Consider the following 26,466-nt stretch of genomic DNA (forward strand, 5'->3'; position numbering starts at 1 on the left):
GCAGGAGAGATCTCTCCCATTGGCAGACAGGCGCTTTAGTGCAAGTCTAGAGTTTGACATCCAGTTTGAATTTGAATTCTGCCTCTGCCTCGTGTCAGGGCCACACACACACACACACCCCCACCCTCTTAGGGCCACCCTCACCCATTCTGAGCCTGAGTCAGGGTGGATGTGACCAGATGAGCTTCAAAAGTGCGTGTCCCCTTCCTCCTCTTGGATACAATCGTCTCTTCAGACCCCTTCCAGCTCTAATTTAAACACAAACTGGATACTCTTGATAAGGCCAGGAAGTCTGTAGGTAGCAGAAATCCCATAATGAGTTCCATCCCTCAGACATAATAGTGAGGGCTCAGGGGATGTTCAGGAAGAGTTTTTAGAGCCTCTTCAACCCCTGAGCTGCTCTCAGGCATTGTGGTTCCAATGCTTTGTGTAGTTTGCAGATAATTAAATTCTACAACCAGCCTATACGTGTCTTATTTCCAGAATTGATGTGCTATGAGAACAGTTGGGCTTTGCCAAGATCATCTCACACACTTAGACATCTTGATTTATGGAAAGGGTTTTGGCAGATGGACTTGGATGAGAAATTCAGATGGGAAACCACTTGTCTAGTACCTGTGGGAGTGTTTTAGATAAATGCCTTGCCATTTGAACTCAGAAATGCACCTGTCTCTTTCCAGTGACTAGTTTAATGGTCTGTTAAGAGGTCTAGAGCCATTTGCCTTGGCCTTTGTGGACAGGCGGCACGGCTATATTTAGCCAGGACACAGGTGAACATCTGAGATAGGTCCCGCTGCTGCTGAACGCAGTCCTCAAAGCCGAGCATAGGATACAGTTTACTAAATGCCACGTTGGGCTTTCATCACCCCAGTATTCAAGTCACAGGGTGGTCTTACAGGATAAAGTACGGGTGATCAGAGTCTGGGAAGCTCCTGCAGCTAAGAAGAAAGTCAGGTCATTTTGAACTGGCTGGATACAAGCTAGGTTTTTGTCATCTCTCATTTTAGGATTGTGACTGGCTTTCTTCCCGTCTCTAATACAGGCAAGCAAAATCTGATCTGAACTCCAAAGGGTCAAGGAGTTTTTAAAATGACAGAGTCGATTCTGATTTCTTTCTCAGCTTAGCAAGCCCAGACTTTTCTGGTTGAGGAGTTAACATTGGCTCATTACAAGCATTTATAAAGCCCTCATGCTCTGAGATTCCATTTACTGAGTCTTGGGTGGGACCTGGGTATTGACTTTTTAAAAGTCCCTCAGTGATTATAATACACCGCCAGGGTTGAAAACCATGGCCAAGGAGACTGTACAAGTTGGACGTGGATCAGATCAGAGTTTGACAATAGAGTGAAGAGGAAAGAGAGCCTTAAACTTACTCTACATAAAACAATGGCAAGGAGACTTAGGAAAGAAGTGGGGTGAGCTCCTTTAAGCAGGAGACTCTGGGGCTGGTTAGACTAGAAGATTGCTCGTGAGGAGAACTTTCTTTGCTTGGTACTAGAGAATTCTGTTGAAAGTGAGAACAGGCTTAGTCATAGCTATGAACATGATACCTGGCAGAAAAGTAAATATTATATTAAGTCTGTATCTATCCTCCTCCTAGGGTCCAAGGTTGAGGGTTTTCAGATTTCTTGAGGGTGACGGTGGCATCTCATTCTAGCAATACAAACTCATAATCAAAACTGCCCAACAGGCCCAGGATGAATAGGTACAGATAGACGTTGATAACCTGTCCCCTAGTCCAGCGTTTTTCATCCTTTCATCCTGCACACTTGAACCTATAAACTGAGACAAACTTAAATTATGTTGATCAAAAAAAAAGAGTAAAAAAAAGAATACACTTAATGTGCTTTGAACTTCTTTTGTAAGTAATTTGATTAATGAACTTTAAAATCTTTCACGGCACACCAGTTGAAAATCACTGCCCTAGCCCACCCCCTGGAAAACAATATTCTTCTTACAATGAGAATTTATACAGAAAGGTCAAAAGAAGGTAAATTAGGTACTCATCCAATAAAAAAGAAGAACCTCTACAAAGCCTTCTGGACTTTTTCTTTGATACAGAGTCTCACCCTGTCGCTCTGGGTAGAGTGCTGTGGTGTCAAAGCTCACAGCAACCTCATACTGCTAGGGTCAATAGATCCTCTTGCCTCAGCCTTCCAAGTAGCTGGAACTACAGGCGCCCGCCACAACACCTGATTAGTTTTTCTATGTTTAGCAGAAATGGAGTCTTGCTCTTGCAGAGGTTGGTCTTGAACTCCTGAGCTCCAGCATTCCATCTGCCCCAGCCTCCCAGAGTGCTAGGATTATAGGCCTGAGCCACCGTGCCAGGCCTGGACATATCTTGATAGAAAATAATGATTTCCTATAAATGGGATCTTACCTGATTTTTCTTCATCTGACATTGTGCTGTGGCTCTCCCGCCACATCAATAAATACAGGTCTACGTCAGTTTTAAATAGTATTTCATTATATGGATGATCCATTTTCTAATCCGTCTTTGTTGATGCATGTTCAGGTCATTTCCAATTCAAAGCTGTTAACAGTGAGATAAAGCTGTCCTGTACGTGCACCTTTGAGATAGACATCCCCCTGTGGTGGATATTGCCTGGTTGTCCAGCCAGGAGCAGAGATGACAAAAGCCCACATTCTCCAGTGGCGCTGCTCCTGGCTTCTTGGTATTATAATTTATCTGTTACTTGCTTTTTGTTTCCTTATCCCCCTCCTTCCACACCGTCGTAATGGAAGGTTAGGTGTAGAGTAGTACACTGTGCTACACAGTCCCCGTCCGCTCTCCTTCCTAAACAGTGCAGAGCTGGGCTGCGTCTGCAAGTCCATTGGCGGTAGCCTTTGATTCTGAGTCGCCAGTGAGAGCCCACTCTGGCTTTGTCGTCCCAGCTGTCTTTCTAACAGAGAAGTTCCAGCGTGTTCTGGGTTTACAAAAAGTGATGGGAAAAGCCACTACTTGCCTCATTTAAAGAAAATATTTTATATAATATTCAACATTTGTTTATTTCTCTTTTTTTTTATTTTATTAAATCATAGCTGTGTACATGAATGTGATCATGGGGCACCATACACTGGTTTTATAGACCGTTTGACACATTTTCATCACACTGGTTAACAGCCTTCCTGGCATTTTCTTAGTTATCGTGTTAAGACATTTACTAAGTTTCACATATACCCTTGTAAGATGCATCGCAGGTGTAATCCCACCAATCACCTCCCTCCGCCCACCTCCTCCCTCCCTTTCCCCCTTCCCCCTTCCCCCTATTCTTGGGTTATAACTGGATTATAGCTTTCATGTGAAAGCCATAGATTAGTTTCATAGTAGGGTTGAGTACATTGGATATTTTTTCTTCCATTCTTGAGATACTTTACTAAGAATATGTTCTAGCTCCATCCACGTAAACATGAAAGAGGTAAAGTCTCCATCTTTCTTTAAGGCTACATAATATTCCATGGTGTACATATACCACAATTTATTAATCCATTTGTGGATCGATGGGCACTTGGGCTTTTTCCATGACTTAGCAATTATGAATTGGGCTGCAATAAACATTCTGGTACAAATATCTTTGTTATGATGTGATTTTTGGTCTTCTGGAGGGTATATGCCTAGTAGAGGAATTATAGGATTGAATGGCAGGTCTATTTTTAGATCTCTAAGGGCCTGCTGGTGCCATACTTTGTGGCTGCCCCAGGAAACGCAGACACAGTGCATTGTCCCTGGTGTCCAGGGGCTTGTGTTTGCCTGGAGCACGGTATAGTATAATCTTCCTAAATGTAGTTTTCAGGGAACTTAAGCTGTCGAGGCTCCTCCCCACTACAGTATCAACGACTTTAACATTGTAGAGAAACTTCTAAATAAGGCAAATGGTTTATACTGTCCTTAGACTGACAAGACTGAAGCAGTTCTTCTGGTTAAAAACTAGAGGAATTTGGCTTGGCGACCATAGCACAGTGGTTACGAGGCCAGCCACATACACCGAAGTTGGCGGGTTCGAACCCAACCTGGGCCAGCTAACCAACAATGACAACTGCAACAAAAAACAGCCAGGCATTGTGGCGGGCACCTATAGTCCTAACTACTTGGCGGGCTGAGGCAGGAGAATTGCTTGAGCCCAAGAGTTTGAGGTTGCTGTGAGCTGCTATGCCACAGCACTTTGCTGAGGGTGACATAGTGAGACTGTAGAAGTCTCACTAGAAGAAGTTAAAATACCCTGATTAACCAGAGGAAAGTGAGCTTAAACAGATAGCATGTCTGTCCAATGGCAATGTGGGTTGCTATCCTGGCACATGAATTTTGGTCTTAATAATTTTTAGAGTTTATAGGTTCTTGGCATTGTATTTTTTACTTTGTGCTAGATTAACAGAGACTTGGATTTATTGGGGAAGATTGATTGTAACTTGAAAAACTCAGAAGGAAGAGGCAGGTGGTGGTCCCACTGCCCGGAAGGGCCTTTACAGATAGTTGGTTAATGGGCCTTAACTTCTTTCTTTCAGGTACTTCTTAGTAAAGCTTTCAGAAACTGAGAGCCCTCTACCTCAAAAAATGCTATGTGTACATGAGCACAAATTTTTTTATACAGACCCGAGCAGTTTGCACATTCCCAGCCTAAGAACTTCTGATCCGGTCTAACCCCTGGGTTTTATGGAAAGAATTACTCATGTGTATAGGGAGGAAGACTAGGAGGTTTGTACAATCTTGCTGATGAACTTTTCCTAAAGAAATGTTTTTCTTTCTTTCAGCACTGGCTGGATCATTCCAAACCCATAAAAAAGCAGATGAAAAGTAAGTTGACTTTAGCCTCCTCAGTTATTATTTTTTTTTAATCTGAGAGTAAACTCCTTTGTCAATGTTTTGAGGTATTAATGTTTTCATTAGAAGTCAGAAACATTTCAATATAGATTCCATTTTAAGTAGATGAGTTTTAATTTTTTAAGGCTGGCCAAAGGTTAGAGTTTAAAATTTGAGTCAGAGTTTTTAGTAGATATTAAAATAGCCACTGTATTCTCATTTGAAATCAGACACCTCTGCCAGTGAGGACTGATTAATACACTAGACAGAAACCTGACTTCACGCCTATTCACTTTCGAATGAGCTACAAACTGGATGCAGAAGATGAAGGCTATTTAGGGATGTGGTCCAGCTCTTCCCAACTTACAGGTGTGGGAACCACACATTTTTAATGTTGTGTGTGCTAGGTAATTTTTTAAAATGTATTTTCTCTTAAAAGTACATTTTTAGAGGACAAAATGCTTTCTCATTTATGCAGCACTTTCCTTTAGTCCACATTGTACTTTGTAAAAAGTAGGTATCAACTTGGAGTATCCTGGCATTGAGGGGTGAAAGTCAAGTGTCGGTTCTTGGTAACTCAGGCAGATCATAAGGGTTTTCTTCCAGAACGAGGTTACTAGCCAAACCGTCTGAGTCAACACCGAAGTCCAGCTCTGTTTTTCCAACTAACATTGAAAAGAACTTACTAGCTTTGCGTGCCTCCCTGCGCCCTCCTGATGTAGAGGGACAGATAAATGTATTACAGATTTAATGTGTTTTTCCTTTTGTCCATTCTATGATCTTCAAAACTGGGGGAAAATCATCTTCAACCTTCCTTCTCCACATGTTTAGTTGGACCTGCTTATGCTTTGCACTTTCGAGTTAAATACTATTCTTCAGAACCGAACAACCTTCGTGAAGAGTTTACAAGGTAGGACATAGCGAACAGCGAGATTTCTGCCCAGTCCTGCTCGCCTTCCAGTGCATATGGGGCTTCTAAATCGTGGGTCTGCCTCGCTTTCTGTTTGCCGTCTTCTTATCTCGGAGCAGGAACTATGAGCACTTTTCCTCTGCTTCTGTATTCTGTTGAACATCCATGACTTTGCTTAATTTGACGTTTTTCTTAGTGAATAGAAATTAGGAGATTCATTTTCTTGTCACACTTCTATTTCCTTGGACCTTGGGTAAATCGGTTGGTTGTGTTGTTCTATGGGGTTTTATTTTTGTCTCCGCTACAAAGGGAAGGCAGATATGGGGAGAGCATTTCTCAGCCCAAAATCGCCATCTTTTTTTTTTTTTTCTTTTACCAAGTTGTGATTTGAACTATCTTATTTTTTTAAGGGATTACAACATTGTTATAAGAAACCCTTTCTTCTAAAATACTGCGGGAATTAGAATAAGGTTGTTAGAACCCCTTCGTGTTATTTTTTCCAGCCCCACTGATTTTTGTTTGTTTGTTTTTGTTTTGTTTTTTGTTTTACATCTGCCTGTGTCTGTCTCTTGGACTTCGAAAACAGAATAGAGCAAAAAGAGAGTTTAAGTGACATTTTTAAGCATGGAGTTTCTCTGCAGCCAACCTTCCATCAATGAAATTCTCTACTCAATCTTTTCCTGCTTTTCATATTCCTGGAGCCTCCTTGGTGTTGTTTAGGGGATGGATTTCATTGGTGACATGTGGGCTACTGGGTGGTCCATGGGGATGGCCACTAGCTTGGAAATGACCACCTAGAAATGCTTTTCAGGCCGGTTATCACCATTCCCTACAGGAAAAGCCTAGTGTGTTTCTATAAGTAGGTTTTCCTAAGGAATTGAGAATTCCGGCCATGTCAACACTGCCCCCCTTAATACAAGTATACAAAATGATAGCCTTAATTTCTTTTTTTTTTAATTTGTTATTTTTTTTATTATTAAATCATAGCTGTGTGCATTGATATATTCATGGGGCATCATTCACTAGCTTCACAGACCGTTTACCAAGTTTCACATATACCCTTGTAAGATGCCCCGCTGGTGTAATCCCACCAGATAGCCTTAATTTCAAAGTGAAGTTCAGTGGAGGTCAAACTCCTGTTGGGAAACAGGAACATTCTGGAATGTACTAGAACCGTTAGTGCTCCACTCCCAACCCCATTTCTGACAAACAATAATTCCAGTGTTCCTCTTCGGAGTCCTTTATGAAACGCTGCTTCCACCCGTCATCAAGGCCAGTGGTTTTTAACCTGGGTTGTATGAATCAGAACACCTGGGAAGCTTTTGAACAAATCAGATTCCTGGGAGCCGCTCTTGCGTGCAAGAGTCTGATTGTGTAGGTATGGAGTAGAGCACGGGCGGCTCTGGTTTTTACAAAGCGCTATAAGTGGTTCTGATGCCCACGTCCTCCTGGTTAAAAAACACAAAACAACGACAACTTCTTTTGAGCCGAGACATTTATTTGTTACCTAAGTAAGCCCCCATTAGGTTATTTGCTGCCTCTTCCCCATTTTTTTGTTACCCTCGTAACTGGTTGCAGTCCAATTCCAGGATTTTTCTTCTTTTGTCTGTATGTGTGCGTGTGTGTGCCTGTTTTGTTTTTTAAAAGCAGAGCCTGCAGCTAAACTGCATCAGGAAAAAAAGCCTCAAGCAGTTGCTGAAGGTAGTCAGCTGCAGCAGATCTGGACTGGGCTGGCAGAGCTGGCTTAGAGCCGGACCGGTGGCTGCGCCCTGCCTGTCCCTGTTGGGCGTGTTGCGTGCTGCTGCCCGTGTGCCGCGTTCTGTGTGCGTGTTCTGCTCTCTTCTCAAGCACTGAGGGGGTTGTGGAGGCTGTCATCGGACCATGCGGCGTTCCATGTGCCATCCTCCCAGTATCTTGCGAATTCCCCACACACTCACCCTTCTAGCTAGGTTCTGGGGTGCCTTCCTGGAAACCCAAGAGGAGATGCTTCCACCAAAGTTCTCATTTGATTTGGACTCCCTTTTTACAATGCAAAAATTCCAGGCTGTGCGAGGGGGTGGGATTTGTGCTAAGAAGTTGGGGATTGGAAGTGGCTGGGAAGGAGTTACCTTCTGTTGACTTTTGTATATGTTTGTCAGGTACCTGTTTGTTTTACAACTCAGGCATGACATTCTTTCTGGAAAGTAAGTATGTTTTTGTTCTAACTCTTAACCTGGGATAGATCACAGTATATATTTCAAAATAATTCACTGTTTTAACTCTTTTACCCTTGTTCCCTTTTCAAAATTCAAAAAAAAAAGTGCACCAGGCATTGTAAAGTGAGTCTAATACTTGAATCACTGTCATTATCATCCTATTTTAAATGATTACTATATGGCTTGAAGCATTTCCAAGAGCATTTAATATCTTAAGTGATGTGTATTTGGGAATAACTCTTTCCCAGATCACATCACTTGCCCATTCATAATGGCTTTTGTCGTATGCAAGCAAGATACGTTATTAGTATGTATACACTTACAAGTATTCAGACAGTCAAAAAAGTCTCATTCATCACCATCTGCATTTAAGTAATATAAAGAGATTGTGTTCTGATTCCAATGGAAAGACGTTTAGACATTTCATCTCACTTCCTTTTCCCCTCTTAAAAATGGTTTTTAAATGCTAGGCCTCTGGCTACACATAATGCTTGTTGAGCATGAGAAACATTGGCACTGAAGTGGTTGATTTCGCATGCAATATTACTTTATTTGAAAGGAGATTTCAACAGTCATATCTCTAATAATTGTGTCATTTTTTCAGCATATGTATTGCATATTTTCTATTACGTGAAGAACTAAGGCTGTATTGAGTCTAAAAAGCAATTCCTTCCTGATACTGACAAGAATACATTCTGATTTTGAATATAATCTGAAGGAAATTTAAAATGTTTCTGAAATTTGCGAACTTTTTGATAGAATCTGTGCTATAAAAATCTCAGTGGAATGTACTCCATGGAACATGTAGATTGTACAGTGTATACATTTACCTATGCAGCCATGCAGTACAAATCTTTGGTTGTGTGCATATCGTGAGTGTATTTTCCTTTTTATCTCTTTCTTCTCTCTCTCTTCATACCGTGCGCCTCATACCAAAAGCCTTGTAACTCTAGAAATTGTCTTCAATTTGGAAAAATATTAATGGCAACACCTTGCATTTGTACAGTACTTTGCAGTTTACACGCACTTCAGCCTGTTTTATTGCACTTAGCGCAGAACGGTGGGTGTTCTCCTATCCCCATTGCCTCCTACCAGTGGGATGACCTTGAGCATGAGCCTTTAACACTCATTTCCTCGTCTATAAAATGGTGCTGGGAGGGAGTAAGGGAAGGCCTGGCAACACCCATCCTAGGGGTTTACAAACTTGATGCACTAGCCAAAAGAGATAACATATGTGGAAAAGCTTTGAAAACTACAAAGTGCTATACCAATGTGTGTCATTAGTATTTTTCTACCTACATATGAAAATTAAGTATTAATGAGATCACAGGATTTGTGGTTATACTGTCCTATGGCTTTGCCTCGATTATACTTATTAGAATTCTGAGTGTATCCAGTTGTCCTGGCAACATTAGTTCCGGTGTCTGTGTGTTTATTTTTAACACTATGACCTTGTTTTAAGAAAGATTGAAGGCAGCTTTAAAAGATGCAGGTACTGTATCAGAATAAAACACATTTAAAATAAGTTTAAAAATAATAAGGCAAAGGGATGCTTTTCATTGTGTTCCAAACATCTCCATTCTTACCAAATTCAGTAAAACTGCCTACATGGTTGATAGAAACTATAGCTAGACCTGGTTATTGTGCTATATGGTGAGAACTGACTTTAGGAAATTTGTAGTATAAGTTGGCTTGTTTGTAGTCTTTTAAATAGACAGCAAAAATCACTATCCAGATATCACTACCTTTTGAAAAATGATTTTAATGACATTTGATGTGGTTACAAGTACTTAAGTTCCTATTTAGAATTAATTTTTTTTCTTTTTTTTTCAAGATTGAAATGCCCCTATGAAACAGCTGTGGAGTTAGCCGCTCTTTGTCTGCAAGGTACATATCTTCAGCAGTAATTAGCATTTTAATGTTGTTGCTTTTCATTTCAACAAATGAGTGTCTACTTTGCACCAGACCTGGTGTTGAGCTTTGGGGATATAAATGAACACAACACAGTCTCTGTCCCCAAGTAGCTTGCAGTCCAGTGAGGAAGGTGGGCAGAGTGTACTGTGGATCCCTTAGGAGCAGAGAGGCTCAGGAAGTTTGAGGGGCAGGAAGGCGGGAGGGGAGCGGTGAGGAGGTGATGGTGAATCCAGGAACCAGGGCACAAAATAAAAGGTGCTGAGTGGCATTGCAGGGTGGACTTCAAGAAGGTGCATAGGTGGATGACCCTGGACCCTATTTGCAATGATGCCTTGAAGGGCTCCTTAAGAGGGAGGCAAGCCTGGCCAGATGTATCCTTTAGAAAGGCCACGCGGGCTTATGGGGAAAAGGGATTGGAGCTGGGCCCAGACTGGAACTGGGAGCACAGTGAGGAGGTGCTGCTGTCATAGAAGCACAGAGAAACCGACTAGGGCGGAGGTCATTTGCAAACACACACACGCCCCAACATACCAACAAACAGCACTAGTGGTGCAGGGATTAGACTTGGGTGTTGAAAAAGGAGTCCGAGGTGACTCATAGGATGCTTCCAAGGGTGGGTGGTGGCAATGGTGAGTGGGTGGAAGAGTTGGGCTCTGGAGGAGGAGGAGATGGTCTACACAGCCCTCTTGGCTGAGACGTGTCAGAAACTCCAGCAGCTTCTTGAGTATCTGAATCTGGCTGGTTCAGAGAGGTCAGCCTAGAAGCATTGATGGGGGATCATTAGCATGTGGGTGGGAACAGGATGGTAAGAGGTTTGCCTGCACGATTACCCAACATTAGCTGTTCATCTGTGTGATGCCCTGGTGGATTATAGTTTAAAATACATGGGAAGCAGTTGCTGGAGTCTGTAGCCCTCAGTGAGAAAATGCGAGTGTGTAACCGCACATGGGGGATTTCGTCCGTACTCAGATGGACCTGTGTTGTGTGCTCATGTACCAGTGCAGGGCGTTCAGCAGCTTCAGTTGGATTATGGACTATGATGTAGTCATTCATAATTGGTAATTATTTATCATGCTATTTGGCCTTCCACTTTCATGTTTCACCAATTTTTAAAAAGTTCAACTGAGAAGTTCCTTCGAATTATAGAATTAGTACACACTTACTACAGACTGTCAGGACAGCAGTTCAACCACCCGTCAAGGAGGGAAGGAAGGAACCCACGGTCCTGCTGCCCACAGACAACCGTTTCTGTCAAAGGGTTTCAGGCAGACGTTGACAAATGTGTTTCCGATCAGACTCATGTGCTAAATTTTTGTATATTTTTTTAAACTTGGTGTTTTTAGTGTATGTATTTTGTCATGTTTGCAGTCAGGAAGGTGGTGCTGAATGACTTCAGGATACTCCCATTATCTGATACTTCCATTTCTCAGTCACGTTTTATTATTTATTTATTTATTTATTTATTTATTTTTGAGACAGAGTCTTAGTATGTCGCCCTCGGTAGAGTGCTGTGGCGTCACAGCTCAAAGCAACCTCAAACTCTTGGGCTTAAGCAATTCTCTTGCCTCAGCCTCCCAACTAACTGGGACTACAGGCACCTGCCACAACGCCCAGCTATTTTTTGTTGCAGTTGTTTAGCTGGCCCAGACTAGGTTCAAACCCGCTAACCTCAGTGTATGTGGCTGGCGCCCTAACCACTGTGCTACGGGCGCCGAGCCTCAGTCACCTTTTACTTTTATTACCTAATGGGAGTATGGTGTATAGTAGCCACCCAGGAATGCAGAGTAAATTGGATGAATGAGATTGGACAGACCCTCGAAGAAGAGGGAGCTTCCCATGTGGTCTGAAGCCACTGCTGGTGGAGGTGTTGATAATGTCATCTGTAGCCATCTGTGCCAGTTACGATGCTGAGTGCTTCATAGCCATATTTCTCTGGGAGGATGGTCCTGTGGTGAGTGCCATAAGGACACACATGGCTTGGGGAATGCGGCAGTGACCTCTCCACTTTGGCCAAGTACGGAGGTCACTGACTCAGCAAGTGGACTTCTTGCCCCGTAGAGTCCTGAGCTGGCAGAGGTCATACCATTAGGCTTAGCAGCGCAGCAGTAGATGTCAGGGTGTAGTTAATCAGAGGAGAGCGTCCATTCAGACCAGGGGCCGTTAATCCATTGGAAGTTCTCCACCTCAGGCTGTCCAATGGCACAATATCGTGAGCTTGTGCACGGTCCTGACTGATGAGAAGATGGGTGCGTGGGGAGATCACCATCCCGCTCCCCATGTGGTGAAGGTTTCACCACACTTCCCAAGTCCCGCTGTAGTCGAACCAGAACCTTGCCCCAGAGCAGAGGCAGACAAGAAGAAGGACAGTGTCCGAGAGCCTGTCTTGGAGATATAACCCCCAATATCAGTGTCATTTAAGATGTAATCGTATGTCAGATAGAAATAAAAAGGCTTTGAAAACAGACACCTGGGGGAAGCTCTTGTTACTCTGTCCCTCTGTGTAACGAGAAGGACGTCCCTTCTCTAAATGCTGCAGCCTGCTTTCCCCTTCAGCCTCAGCTGAGCCAGCTTGCCTGGGACTCTCAGGATCACTGAGAGTCCCCTGGCTTTGGGTAGAGTGAGGGGTTGTCTCCTCCCATGCTTGGGCCTTGCAGACATTATTGCGGTTGTCCTTGGATTAATGGCATCTCCTGAGTTGTGATAACAGTGGCCCTGCCGGGAGGCTGTGCTTTATTGGGAACAAAGTTTGTAATAGATTCAAAAATTAATTCAGGTAACAGAGGAACAAAAGGAAAAGGGAGACGGGTGAATAGGAAACTCATGGGATGCACACCTGTGGTCTTGTTTCCTGCTGGTAGTAATTCCCATTTTAGGGATGAGGCACCAGAGATGTTAAGTGACTTGCCCGAGGCCACGTGGATAGCACATGATAGAGCTGCCGTTCAAACCCTTCTGTGTCTGAGCTATTTTCTGCACCTGTTTTCTGCATCACAGTCTCTCTCAAGGTGGGCCTGGCTGCAGAGGTTGCACTGAGTGAAGTGTCAAGCTTTTCTAACAGACTCTTGGATGGCAGGTGTGCTACCAAGTAGGCATACCACACATCACTCAGGACTGTTTGAGTCCAATAATGATGAGATGAGACACCAGCCCCCTTGCCCAGTCTGGATGCACCAAGGACACCGTATCACTCTCTGTCCTCCAGTGCTTGGTCAGTTGGTGGGATTTGCTGGGCGAGGCCCAGGTAAGCCTGTCTTGTCCAGAAACACTGCGAAATGCAGGACTCTGTTGCCTCACTTTGGCCCCTGGATGCAGGAGAAAGGGTGGTTCATATCCAGGGACTGTCTTCCCAAATCAGAATGCCCTTCTGCCCTTACCAGATCCCTAGTTTCAGAGTGACCCCTTAGGGGTTGGTGGTGGCCTCTGACCCTGGGAGCCCAGCTCTCACCTTTTCTAATCAAATATTATTTCCAAAGCAGAGTCGTCACTCGTGCCTTTGCCAAGGTCCCTCGGCCTTGGTCTTAGGTCTGGGTTCCAATTCAGAGTTGCAGGTGTAGGCAGGGTTCTGCTGTCAGATGAGGAGACACTGTCCAGGTCCCTGCTCTGTGTCAGACATTGTCTTGTATGGTCCTCCCACTGTCCCTTTGAGTTTGCCATCACTGCTTCCTCCGTAGGGACAGGGCTGTTTCATCTATTTCTTCTGCAGGCCAGGCTGCAGAAGTGGGATACTCAGAAGCCCCTGTCAAGCCCAGCGTGGCCTATGTGGGGTGATGGAAAGGGATGCTGGGTACACAGCGAGTGGTTGTCACTGGGGGTGTTCAAGCAGGTCCTGCTGAGTCAGATGGTGAGGTTTGGTGTGTGAGACAGAGGTTATTAAAGTGTGTTTCCCGCGTCAGGCGTGTCAGCATCCTCTGGGGACTTGTTATTATAGAAATGCATATTCCGAGGCCTCGTTCCAGACCTGCAGAGTCAGTCTCTGGGGATGGGGCCCAGTGATGCACAGTTTGAGGTGCCCACCAGGTGATTCTGGTACATGTTCAAATTCAAAACCACTGTTACAGATCAGTGCTTTTCTAGTGAACGTGCCTACCAGTCCCCTAGGCAGCTTGTTAAATGGCAGGTTTCGCTTGAGTAGGGCTGAGATGGGGCCTGAGATTCTGCATTCTGACGAACTCCCAGGAGATGTCAGTGGTGTTGGTCTGAGATGTAGCCTACTATGAGGGGGGCTTGGGAGCTTCCTTTTCATTCTGGGGGCTGCCTCCTGAGCTGCGGGGTGGGGAGAATGGATTTTCTCATCTGTGCCCTGGAAGATAGGGGCCCCCGTGTTCTCTGGTCCTTCATTCTTTGGGGGACTAGGCTAGAGCAAGGGCCTCTAGGCACCATCTGGGCTTTTTGCCATGGTCGCAGGCTTGTGTGGTGGCCCCTTTCCTTGCTGCACAACCATCCCCTCCCAGGCTCTGTCTGACTTGCCAGTTGCTCCTGCAGCCCTCACCCCTCCTCCCTGACTCCTTCCCTCCTTAATCCCTCCCTCTCTCTCTCTCCCTATTTTCCCCCTGGATTCTGCATATACCGAATTTTTGATCTGTCCTCTGCAGCACTGCAGCCCCTGAAGTGCTGCTCTGCCCTACCCTTAACGAGAGCCTTGTTAAACGGATGTTTCCGGGCAGATCCTCATTCCCTGCAATTTGCCTTTTATTGCAAATTCAGGGTTCTACCACATCATGGGGGAAAATGTAATTGTGGCCTCCCAGGGTGGGAGAAACGGTGGGGAGAAAGACGGTAATAACTAAGAGGATGGTGAATCATCCGAAGGGGGAGGGCCGTTCGAATGCTTCCTGGGGGTTTCTAGAGTGCATGCGTGGCTACCAAGAGAGCCAGATCCTCCTGACCAGAGGGCGTGCACGTCGGGGGGTACCTGTGCTTTATGATCGTGCAAAGCACCTCTGGACCTGGTTGCAGCAATAACCGAAAATGTTCCTCGTTTCCTGTTTTCCTCCCTTTTCTGAAACTTGCAGCGGAGCTTGGAGAGTGCGAGCTTCCAGAACACACACCAGAGCTCGTGTCTGAGTTTCGGTTCATTCCAAATCAGTCAGAAGCCATGGAATTTGACATCTTCCAGAGGTGGAAAGAGTGCAGGTACCTTGACGCCACCATCTAGCATGGTGATATATTTATTGATTTTGTCATCTGTAAGCGTTTGTCAGACTCCTTTATCTGCCAATAGAATTGCTCTGTTGGTGACTGGAAAACTGCAGCTCCAACTCTTTCCCTCTGTGTCTTGTCCTGTTTCTGCAAAGCCCATGTGTCATCTGTCTTTTGAGAGATGTGTGGCAACCACCAAACCATGTTCTTTTTTCTCTCTGAAACACAGAGCCTGGTTCTGTTCTGCTTGTTGTGACCAGGAGTGTCACAGCTGTCCTCATGACACCCCAGGTGTGGACACCCAGAAGACATTGCCCCAGCACACGCCCACACACCTGTGCCTCTGGTGACCTTGTCAAGCTCACGTTTTAGAGATACACTCTGTTGCAGAGTGTATCTAAGTTTTGTCTAATATTACACACGTTTGAGGCCATGTATTGTTACGTTTCAGGAAATGAGGCTGTCACGCCCCATTCCAGCTGTGTCATCTGTCCCTGTGTTTTTCCCCTTCCATTCCCCCTGCAGTCACCACTTCTATACCTGTACTTTTCTCTCACTCCATCTTCCCCAAACTCTGCCTGTTGCACTCGCCCTTGGACTCCGGAACTTAGCATGGCTTCCTGTTGTCCCTCAGTCATTTTGTGGAGCTCCTGTGACTTTCAGTGGAAGGTGGCAGTAGTGCATTCTCATCGTATAACATTAAAACGACGTAGAAGTGAGCGGAGGGAGTCGCCCTGCCCCACCCTGCTCACACGAATCCGAACCCACTGTCCTCCCTGCAGGAAGCTGTTGTTGGAGGTCTGTTGTGTGTCCTCCCAGCCTTTTCCCTCTGCATTTACACATAACATGTCTACGCACAACAGCCTTGTCTTGCTTCCTTAAGTGATCAAGTTATAAGTACCGTTCTATGATCTTTCTGTTCCATTAACAGGACATGATTCTTTGTGTGTTACTGTAACCCAGTGTCCCTCCTTGCTTTAATTGCTATGTGACATCCCATTGTAGTTCGGAGTTCTGTGGATGTACCAGTTGTAGTTCACATGTGTTTCCATTGTTTTTTCTAAGGGGAAAGAGCCCTGCCCAGGCGGAACTGTCCTATCTGAATAAAGCGAAGTGGCTGGAAATGTATGGGGTAGACATGCACGTTGTCAGGGTAAGAACTGTGTGCGTTTCACTGATTCGGTTTTGCTGTTACTGAAAGACGTACAGACAGTGTATAAACAAAGTAACTTGTGACGAGGAAACTGTTTTTGCATTCTGCTCTGTGATGACCTGTGAGAACCCTCTACCGATTGTCACTTCGTTTGTTTGTAGGGAAGAGATGGCTGTGAATATTCTCTTGGATTGACGCCGACAGGCATATTAATCTTTGAAGGAGCTAACAAAATAGGCTTATTCTTTTGGTAATTTAGTTTTGTCTAATATTACAAATGTCTTTTCCTATCTTGTAGTGGAATTCTATATGGTGGATGATTATCAAGGCATATGTGCAGCACCCAGATTTGTTTTAAATGCCTACCATGCCATTGTCTTGGTGGGTGTGTCTGGCGGTTGCCTTGGAACTTCTGCATAGTCACATGTGAATGAGTGATTTCTTTTTGGTCAATCTAAGCTTAAAAAGTAGAAAGGGAGGCTGGGCACAGTGGCTCACGCCTGTAATCCTAGCACTCTGGGAGGCCGAGGCAGGTAGATTGCTTGCGCTCATGAGTTCGATACCAGCCTGAGCATAAAGCAAGACCCTGTCTCTACTAAAAATAGAAAACCTGAGGCAAGAGGATCGCTTGAGCCCAAGAGTTGGAGGTTGCTATGAGCTATGACAGCACGGCACTCAACCCAGGGCGACAGCTTGAGACTTTGTCTCAAAAAAAAAAAAAAAGAAAAGTAGAAAGGGAACTGCTGTCTGATGTGCAGATTGTTTCATTGCAGACTGCGCTTTTGAAATGCTTTCTCTCTGACCAGGCCTAAAATTACCAAAATGGATTTTAAAAAAAGCAAACTGACACTCGTGGTGGTCGAGGATGATGACCAGGTAGGCCTTGCCCCCGTCACCGCCCCCAGCTGTGAATAATCCTACATCAGTGTGACACATGCCCACACGCAGACCTGGCGCTGCCTCTTCCAGGGACGGGAGCAAGAACACACATTCGTGTTCCGGCTGGACAGCGCCAGGACCTGCAAGCACCTGTGGAAGTGTGCGGTGGAGCACCACGCGTTCTTCCGGCTGCGGACGCCGGGAAACGGCAAGGCCAGCAGGTCCGACTTCATCAGGCTGGGCTCTCGCTTCAGATTCAGGTGGGAGCCTTTCTCAAAACATGCGTTGTGTGTTTCACAGAAGAGCAGCTGTGATTTTTTTTTTGTTGTTCTATGAATGGGCCAGTGGATTTGAGTCCAAGGTTGTGGGTTATATATCCTATCCCCATTTCTTTCTTTTCTTTTTTTTTTTTGAAATACAGTCTTACTCTGCCGCCCTGAGTAAAGTGCTGTGGTGTCATAGCTCACATCAACCTCAAGCAATCCACCTTCTTCAGCCTCCCAAGGAGCTGGACTACAGGCGTGGCCACAACACCCAGCTAGATATTCTATTTTTAGTAGAAAAGGGGTGTCACTCTTACTCAGGCTGATCTCGAATTTTTGAGCTCGAGTGATCCACCCGCCTCAGCCTCATGGAGTGCTAGGATTATAGGTGTGAGCCACCTCACCCAGCCCTCTACTTAAGGTGAATCAGTGAAGCCAAATTGGCCTCCATATCCTCATTGGTAAAATGGAACTAATAATAAAAGTGTTAGTAGCTGACATTGAGCCGGAGCTGTGCTGCCCACTACAGTAGCCACTAGCCACGTGTGGCTGTTGAAGTGAATGGATGCTAAGTAGATTTTATTAAAATGTTTCCCCCATCTCACTGGCACATAAGTGCCAGGAGCCATGTGAGGCTAGGGCTGCTGTAACGGGCAGTGTAGGGCAAAGCATCATTGCGGAAAGTTCTTTCAGATAGCACTGCACTGGAACTCTTCGTGTACTTTAATAAGGTGGGTTGATTTTGCCCATTTTACATACAAGGAAACTAGAATCCAAGGCATTCTATAAACTGCCCAAGTTACACACTTAACAAAGCCAGTAACTGGGAGAGCTGAGGTTCAATCCCAGGCCGTCTGGCTCTTTAATTTCTGACTACTACCGTATTGCCTTTCATGTTGCTAACGTCAAGAAATTTGGGACCATTCAGAATGAGAGCAGACGGTCAGTGTGTGGTGGGTGTGGGTGTGACCCAGGGCAGGCTCAGTAAATATTTGAATCTAAAAAGAGCCTGAAGACAGAGCTTATTCTAATGTGTTTTTGCTTACAAGTAGGACCACATTTCTCAAAGTGCATGAAAGCTCCCTGAGTTTGTCGGAAATCAGGATCAGTGACCTTATCTGAAACCTTTGCAGTCAGAATCAATAGGCATGCACACATGTATGTACGTGTAAGGCAGAGTTTATGTTTGGGGGCTCATTTGCCCAGTCTGAGAATCACAGTTACAAGATCTGAAACTTCACATGGTTTCATAACCTCTACCCACACATGGCATGTCCCTGAACTCTATTTAAAATGCCAAAGATTTGCTCACATCAGAGTATCTACCATGCAAGGAAATGGCTGTGCACGTCTGTTTAAAGAATTATTTTGTTTGAATGAATTTTGAAATGCTCCAAGTAGGGGGGAGAAAGACAAAGTCATTCTTAAGAAAGAATCTAATCACAGGATTCTGCAGAAAATGGAAAACGTGAGAACCACAGAGGGTAGCGGAGATGCCGTTGTCTATTCCAGGTGGAATGAGGTGGAAATGATGGTCAGGGTGTTGGGGAAAAATTGCCCTGGGATTTGGCCCAGACCACACTCTCTTCTGCTCTTCCAGAACTCTTAGAAGGAAAGGGAAGTTTGGAGATGAGGTTGCCCCTTGGAGGTGCTCAGAGCAGGTGGCACGTAGCTCCTTCTGTCTACAAATCATAAACCAAGAGCAACTGGAGTGAAGAAGTAGTGGGTAGATCAGAGAAAACCAGCAGACCTCCTGGAAGCCGCAGCTGGGTGTCACGTCAGTAGAAACCCAGAAAGCCTTGGTGAGACAAATAATGTTTCCCTTGGCATAGCAAGGAAAGCCAACGCTTAGTTAAGTGGGCATTGAGGGCAGTGAGTAAAAGATGAGTGAAATGTCTGTGCAGCGTGTTCCATGAAAGGTGATTTCATGTGCAAATCAATGTTCTCTTAATCAAATGTTCCGAGTACTCAGACCTGTTTGATTTGTGCAGCCAAGTGGGTGGTACCTAACTTGGCAGGTTTTATCCTTTGATGGAAATATCTGCCCCTATAATATAGCCTGGATTTGGCAAAAGAGATTTTATTTCCACATGGAAGACTAAGTGTGTCGGTGTCGAACAGGTTCGAGCTAAGTTGAAAGGGAGCTTAGAGCATTTGGAAATGAAAGTGTACTTTCAGATACACATAATATGCTGAGATTCCAGTATCGCTGACATGAAATCAAATATTTACTTGCCAGCGGGCGGACGGAATATCAAGCCACACACAGCTCCAGGTTACGAAGAACCAGCACCTTCGAGAGGAAGCCGAGTAAACGTTATCCATCCCGGAGACATTCGACGTTCAAAGGTGGGGTTGGGATTTTCTGCCTGGGCGTTTTATGTTATGGTTTAGTCAGTTAAGCAGCTTGTGAGGAAACTTTCTGTCTTTCCACTCCATTCTGGAGCTTTTGAGGAAAGTCCCAGTCGTGTGTCTCAGTGACAGGCTGCTTCCGCCACCCTCTGTCGTTCGTCTGTCCGCATTGGATGTGTTCACTTGTACCTCCTCCTCCTCCATAATTTTTTAGATTATGGACTTTCAGATACACATAATGTCTCTTTCAACCAAACCCTGGAACCTCATGAATATCATAAGGAAACCCCTTTCTCATCTATAGAAGGTACTGCATCTTGAAACTCAGTCCGTTCTCTACCCCACCTTGCAGCTACGTGGGGATACCAGGCTCCTACTCAGTGGACTTCTGACCATGTACAAGGAGGTGCAGAACTTGTACCTACTTGGCTGAGTTTCTGCTGTCAGTCCAAACACACCTCACCCTTACACTAAGCCAGGCTCTCAAATGCCTGCCCCCTCCACCAGGAGCTCTGCTGGTTACATCACTCCCACCATATGAGGCCTGGAACATGGCCCTGCTCAGCCAGTGTGTGTGTAGGCTGGGTTGATTTCCTTGAAGCAAGGAAATCCCTCCTCGTAGCCCTTTCTCCACGCTAGACTGCTTCTGCATTTGGGACACCCAGTTAGCACGAAGTTGCTCACCCTGTCTGCACTTTCAGCCCCCCACTCCTTCCATATATGTTTTTCCCACACAGCTCAGGATGTAGTGATCCTCCAAGGACCTGGTGCCTCTATCCACTCCCTTCTAGAATATTTATTTACTTATTTAAAGACAGAATCACGTTCTGTTGCCTGAGCTAGAGTGCAGTGGTGGCATCATAGGTCACTGCAACCTCATACACACTGGGCTCGCGATTCTCCTGCCTCAGCCTCCCCTGTAGCTGAGACTACAGGCGCGCTACAACACCGGGCTAATTTTTCTATTTCTAGTAGAGACAGGGGCTGACTCTTGTTCAGGCTGGTCTTGGAACTCCTGAGCTCAAGTGATCCTCCCACCTCGACCTCCCAGAGTGCTGGGATTACAGGTGTGAGTCACTGCGCCCGGCCCCTTCTGGAGTCTTTAATGTTGTGCTTCCCGGCGGTTTCCATCCTTTATGAACCAGCAGCAGTTCAAGAGCATGACAGCCTGAAATTCTTAGCCACTTCGGTGAAGGGAAAATGCCCGCAGCCCAGGAAATGTGTTCTCACCTTCTAGAAAGGCCAGAGGCTAAAATTGTGTCTAGAGAAGGGTGATGGGTCCCTGAAGGGTAATCGAAGGAACTAGGGAGGGAGAGGTGAGAACTGTCTCTGTTCCCGGGGCTGTTTCTCCCGGAGGTGGTTTATCCTCGTATGTGTAGTCTGCTGGGACAGTTGTCCAGAAATAGCCCAGTATATGGAAGAGTTTTCCAAAGATGAGAAGAGCTATGTCCAGAGAGCAGGGAGCTCCCAGACCTATGGGTCTGAGCAGGCTCAAAGGAAAGTCCCCTGGCGTGCCTGTTCGGCGGGGAGGGGTGTCCCCCAGCTTGACCACGCAGACGGCTTCAGAGGCCTCCGGTTTCTGCCGTGCTCTTTCACCTTCCTACCTGGTCTCTGTCTTCTTTTTCCTCCTTTGTTTTTCTGACATTGTTTTTTCCCAGCCAGAGTTCTAGCCTCTTCTTTGTGAAGCTTTTAATGATTTTTGAGAGTTTAGATGAATCAGCTCTGCCTCATCCCCTGGCCCCTTTCACCCAGACTCCCTCCCATCCCTGCCCTGTGGCCCCCCAGGCCAGACTCATGTTTGCCTTTATTACCTTGTGCTGTTTTGCCTTTTACACGCCTCCTTGTCTCAAGCTCCTTGAGAGCAGGGACTGTCCGGTGGGTGGTTCCTGAGTGAACTGGAGGCTTGACTGTCCCTTTGGAAAGCAGAAGTAGCCCGAGTGCAGACCCCCTGGGTTGGGGTTGGAACTTCGGAACTGTGATCTCAGAAGTCTCTTTCCTGGTCATTGCCTGTTGTTGAATTACGGAAGTTGAAGAGCTCTCCAGAATGTCATAACTTTCTCTTTTTCCTTTAAAGCAAGCAACCCAGTGATAGCGGCTCAGCTCTGGTAAGTCTCCCCCATCTCCCAGGCTCTGGAATACGGCTCTCTTCTCTAATTATTGTATTTATTTGCAATGTTGACTTTTACCTTAATACAGTTAAATCAGAAAGCGAATCACCCAATAATTTTTTTCCCCTTTTCCTGCTGCCTGGCTATACCATTCTCCTGGCTTTCAATAAGCACACAATGGATTGTTTTAAGACTGTTACACAGCCACTTTGTTGGAGTAGGTGTGTGCTTCGTTGGAGCAGGGGTGGGGAGGTGAGAGGCAGGTGCATCATACCGTGTGTGGACGGCGTGCCAGGCGGTGACGGGGTGCAGGGCTGTGCTGTGAGCACAAGCTAGACAGGGCTGAAGCTGGATTTGCTCAGTGGCCTGTGGGGTTTATAGTCTTACATTGCAGAAGACATTAAACACCCTTTACTGAAATCCCTGCAGGAAAAAGAATTTATCACAAGACTGAAAATCTCCAGTGCAGGAGTCAGCGCACATTTTCTGCAGAGGGCCAGATAGTGAATATACGTATTAGACTTTGCAGCACAGCTCCTCAGCTCTGCTGTCGTTACTTGACGGTAGATGACGTGTGAATGAGCGAATGTGAGTGGGCACCAGTAGAGCTTTCCTCAGGAGCAGGGGTGGGCCAGGCTGTACCCCTGGAGTAGAGTTTGCTGGCCTCTGCCCGAGCACAGGTGTTCTGGATCGTGCCTGATACTAGAATAATCTGGTGAGCTGTGCTTATCTGCAGCGTCCCTGCAGCCAGGCCACTCTCTAGGTTCATTGATTCAGTCTCTGGGGCAGAACCGCAGTATCTGTTTCTTAAAGCTCCCTAGTTAGTTCACCTGGTGTTCGCCCGCCTCTCTCCCTCTTATAAGGTGGACAAGCTGTCCTGTGAGAGAACCACAAGATGAAGTTGTTTCAACCCTTGCTCTGAACTCCAGCCTCTCTGTCATCTCAGCCACAGGTCTCGAGGCTGCTAGGGAGAGTGGCCTTCTGAAAGGGGGGCACAGCTTGCCCACCCTCATGCACTCTGAGGATAGTGGGCAGAACTCGGCACACAGAGCCCTGGTTAGATGAGCACCCCATAGATGTCCTCCCTTGCCCCAGCTTTGTTCTCACCCAACTCTGGGTGAGAAGGCCTTCTCCTTTCTGGGCCTCCTTTTTCTTTTTTGCAAATAAGGAGATTTGGCCAGACTGGTGTTCTCTCAACCTTTTTTACCCTCTGATTCTCACCCTCCAGAGGAAGCCTGATGTAAAAGCCCCAAAGCAGAGATACTCTGGATGGACGCGAGTTGGGAGGGGAGGGTCAGTGCCTGTCTGTTCATCCACCTCCTCTCCCAGCCCAGGTAGCTCCAAGGCACCTCCAAGAAACCCAGGGGTCTAGAGAGCACAGCCAGCCTTGTGGCTCTGATAGCAGACATGCTTGCAGTGCGGGTTTGCCCCTGTGCCTGGGTTTCATCTCCAGCACTGAATGAAGGAGCCGGCGGGTCCTGGTGACTGCCGTGCATTGCCCTGGCCTGCAGGTTGGGAGGAGGCTGGGGTTTTCTTGCGTGGGTTGGCTGCAGGCCTGCATTCTGCTCTGTTGGTAGGCTCCTCCTCGTAGCTCATCTGCTAAAAAGCATCTGCATCTTTTTTAGCCTGTCAGGATGTCCTTTTGCTTCCATTCTCAGGGGCTTGTATGTTACAGCATCTCTTTCGTTTGCTCTCTCGGGAGGTGATTGTTTTGTTTGTTTATTTTTCCCTAATAAAATTAATTTTCTTCTTAGCATCTAGTGGAGATTATATATTGGGAACCAAAACAAACTAAAAAAAAAAAAAAATGTCCACACACACACACACACACACAGTGCTGGTAAATATACCCTTTAGGAACAAATGAGCTAATAACCGCTGTTCGCAGCTGTTCAATTGCTCTTCACACCCTGTGGGATCCCGGGGCGAGAAAGATTGCTAAGGGAGCCAGGGATGAAATCGTGCCCTGGGCTGCAGCAGTGCCACCAGAAAAATAGTACTCCATAGAATGCTTAGCCTATACCTGGTGAAATTCAGCAGGAGGAGATCTGGCCCAAAGTCTGTCTCTGTTCTGATCCTCACTGCAAATTGCAACAGAGCTGTTGTGACCCCGAACAAGACTGATAATGAAGCAAGCAGTAACCCTTGGTTTTGAGCACACGCCTCTAGCAACAAGGATTGCCCAATGATTGTGCCACATTTGTGGGTTTTTTCTGCAGATACTGAATTAAAATTTTAAATATATTGTGTTTTATCCCAACCTGCCCCATCCATTTTTTTTTTTTATATTTAACCAGAGTAGTTGATTCCATCAAAATAGGATCATGCATGAGAAGCCCTGGCCTTTTCTTGGGCCCCGAGAGCCAAGTTGGTTTAGCAGAAGGAAGAAGGCTTTGGGATTACGCACAGGTGGATTCCAGGCTGCCACTGGCCAGCTGGGTGACCCTGAGCAACTTTCCTAGTTCTCTGTTAGGCAACTGTTCTCTTATCTGTAAAATGAGGTGGTAACATTTGTTGACCTCATGGCCTTGTGGTGTGGATTAAATAATAACAGATGTGAAGTTTCCCTTACAGGCCTCGTCTGGCGCGAATACTCCAAAGTGGTGGCCGGGTCATAGGCAGTATTTTTAATTGTAAGGGATCCAGTGCCCAGTGGGAGGGGCTCAGAAGCAGCTGGTGACATTCCCTCCAGCTGGAGAGATCTCTGAGCATCATGAGAACTTCCTGGTGCCCTGGGACCACCCAGCAATGCCAAGGAAGGTCTGATATGGGAACTAAAGTGACTTAACTTGCCTAACTGAAAGGACCTCCTTTTGCTACCATAACATGACATCAAGGCTGTATTCTGGCATATTACTTACTTGTTTCTATTTGTGAGGCCCAAAGGGACAAATGAAAGTTGCTGTGTGATTTCCGTGGTTATGTTTGTTTAAGCAGCCAGTAACCAAAAAGAAACAGTATGTGAAAGTTCCTAATGGTGTAGGTAGCCTATAGGAGTAGTTCATGATTATTAAATGAATGAGTAATAATGCTGCTTTACAACCTATTACATTTTTCTTTTTCTATCTTTGTTTTTCATGTAGCTCTAAACCAAATCCTGAAGTCCATAATTACCAGGTAAGGCACTGCTTTTAAAGATTGTCTTAAAGTTTCTAAATTTTCCACAATAAGTAGGCATTATATTTATAATCAGATTTTTAGGAAATAATATGTTTTTTGAGAAAATAATGAGAACACTCCCCTCCTGAGCCCTGCTGCTCTGAACTGCCTGTTTTTCCTTAACCTTGTCAACTGCAGGTGTCAGGGACAGAGGTTTGTTTGTGGGTGGTCAGACACAGCCTCTGAGCAGCATCCAAGTGAGGCAGCTTTCGTCAAGAGTGTGTGTTCTAGGCCTGGGGAACATGAGTCCCTTGAGACATGCCTCCAGGAAGGGATGTCTGGGGCAAGTGTTTGGGAAATGTTGTGTCCTTCATTCCCCTTCTCGGATTTTACAGTGCCCATTGGAGTGTAAAGTACTGAGGTCCTGCAAGAAAGACATGTGTTTTATTTTTAATCCAGTGTTTACCAAAATCATTTGCGTATTGGTCCCTCCCCCCCACACACACACCCATTAAAAAAACTGGCCTCTCCCCTTTTTAGGGTGGTGGCAAACCCAGTAACATCAATGGACCAGTAGTTTCTAGAACTCACTTTGTAAAGCTCTGTGCTAGGCACGTCACCTGGAGAAGGAGCACAAGTTCATTTCCACAGCCAGTGTCCTGCTTTTCCACAGGATGGCTAGCCAGGGCCTGTGCTGCCCACCTGCCTGTCCACCAGGCTCAGGAGCAGGGAAGGTGTGGTCCTCACCCCAGTCTGGATCAAGCACGTCCCTTTCTCTGGCCATTCACAGCCTTCTAGCACCTGGCTCGAGCTTCTCACCCCTCTCCACCACACACCATAAGTTCAGCTTGCAGGGAATTACATAATTCTTGCCCCATCGCTCCACTGTTCTTTTGCCCGTGCTTGTCTGCCTGGAAGTCGTGTGCCTCCTGTCAGTACATTAAAACGTCTCTCGAAGACCAGCTCAGAAGCCACCTCCTCCACAGCGCCTTCTCTGATCTTCCCGATTGGAAGCCTCCAGCACCAGTGGTCCTCAGTCCTGCTGCACATTTAAAACCATCTGGGCAGCTTAAAAAAAAAAAAACAAAACAGTGCTTGGGTCTCACCCCTGACAGATTGAAGCAGGAACTCTAGGAGTAGGATGTGGGCACTGGTACAGCTTCAGAGCTCCTTCTGTGGGTCTAGGGAGCAACTGGGTGGGGAGGGGGACCTGGAGGGCCTCACCTCCTAGGTGGTCATTTGTGCTCAGAAGCAGCATCTGTGTCTAATGACGTCTGAGTTGTAGCCAACTCACCTGGAAGTAGGTGTAACTGCCCGAGGGACACTATGCTCCTGGTTTTTGTTCCCTGTCATTGGACTGGATTTGAATTTCACAAGTAATGAAGCTATTCCACAAATAATTTCTCTTGCGAGACTTATTCTAATATATCCCCCTTTTAGGCCTCTTATTGGAGTGTGTCTTAATTCCTTAGATGAGGGGCGATCCCAGTACACATCTTTGTGAAATTTCTGGATTATGCTGTGGGAGAGTATCGTGATCATTGACTTCCATCCATGAAGTCATGTTCCCAATGGGCAGAACCTGGAAGGGAGGGAACAGCAAGTTAATTTAACTGTGCTTTGAACTCGGTAGGGGAAAAGTCCTGTTCTTGCGCT

The 26,466-nt window shown here is 45.8% G+C and overlaps 1 protein-coding gene across 8 annotated transcripts in view; it reads left to right on the top strand.

Annotated features, from left to right (window-relative positions):
• The window catches only part of EPB41L4B (erythrocyte membrane protein band 4.1 like 4B), a 146,343-nt gene that overhangs the window by 43,653 nt on the left and 76,224 nt on the right, over nt 1–26,466 (top strand). For all 8 annotated transcript variants that reach the window (XM_053566270.1, XM_053566250.1, XM_053566241.1 and 5 more), the window contains exons 3-14: nt 4,750–4,792; nt 5,630–5,708; nt 7,847–7,891; nt 9,738–9,790; nt 14,830–14,950; nt 16,022–16,109; nt 16,271–16,359; nt 16,916–16,985; nt 17,079–17,248; nt 19,491–19,600; nt 21,678–21,708; nt 24,795–24,828. In XM_053566270.1, the coding sequence (XP_053422245.1) occupies nt 4,750–4,792; nt 5,630–5,708; nt 7,847–7,891; nt 9,738–9,790; nt 14,830–14,950; nt 16,022–16,109; nt 16,271–16,359; nt 16,916–16,985; nt 17,079–17,248; nt 19,491–19,600; nt 21,678–21,708; nt 24,795–24,828 (933 nt within the window). The remainder of the gene's footprint in view (nt 1–4,749; nt 4,793–5,629; nt 5,709–7,846; nt 7,892–9,737; nt 9,791–14,829; nt 14,951–16,021; nt 16,110–16,270; nt 16,360–16,915; nt 16,986–17,078; nt 17,249–19,490; nt 19,601–21,677; nt 21,709–24,794; nt 24,829–26,466) is intronic.

The sequence above is a fragment of the Nycticebus coucang genome, chromosome 2 (genome assembly GCF_027406575.1).
Source record: "Nycticebus coucang isolate mNycCou1 chromosome 2, mNycCou1.pri, whole genome shotgun sequence".
Classification (NCBI taxonomy): domain Eukaryota; kingdom Metazoa; phylum Chordata; class Mammalia; order Primates; family Lorisidae; genus Nycticebus; species Nycticebus coucang.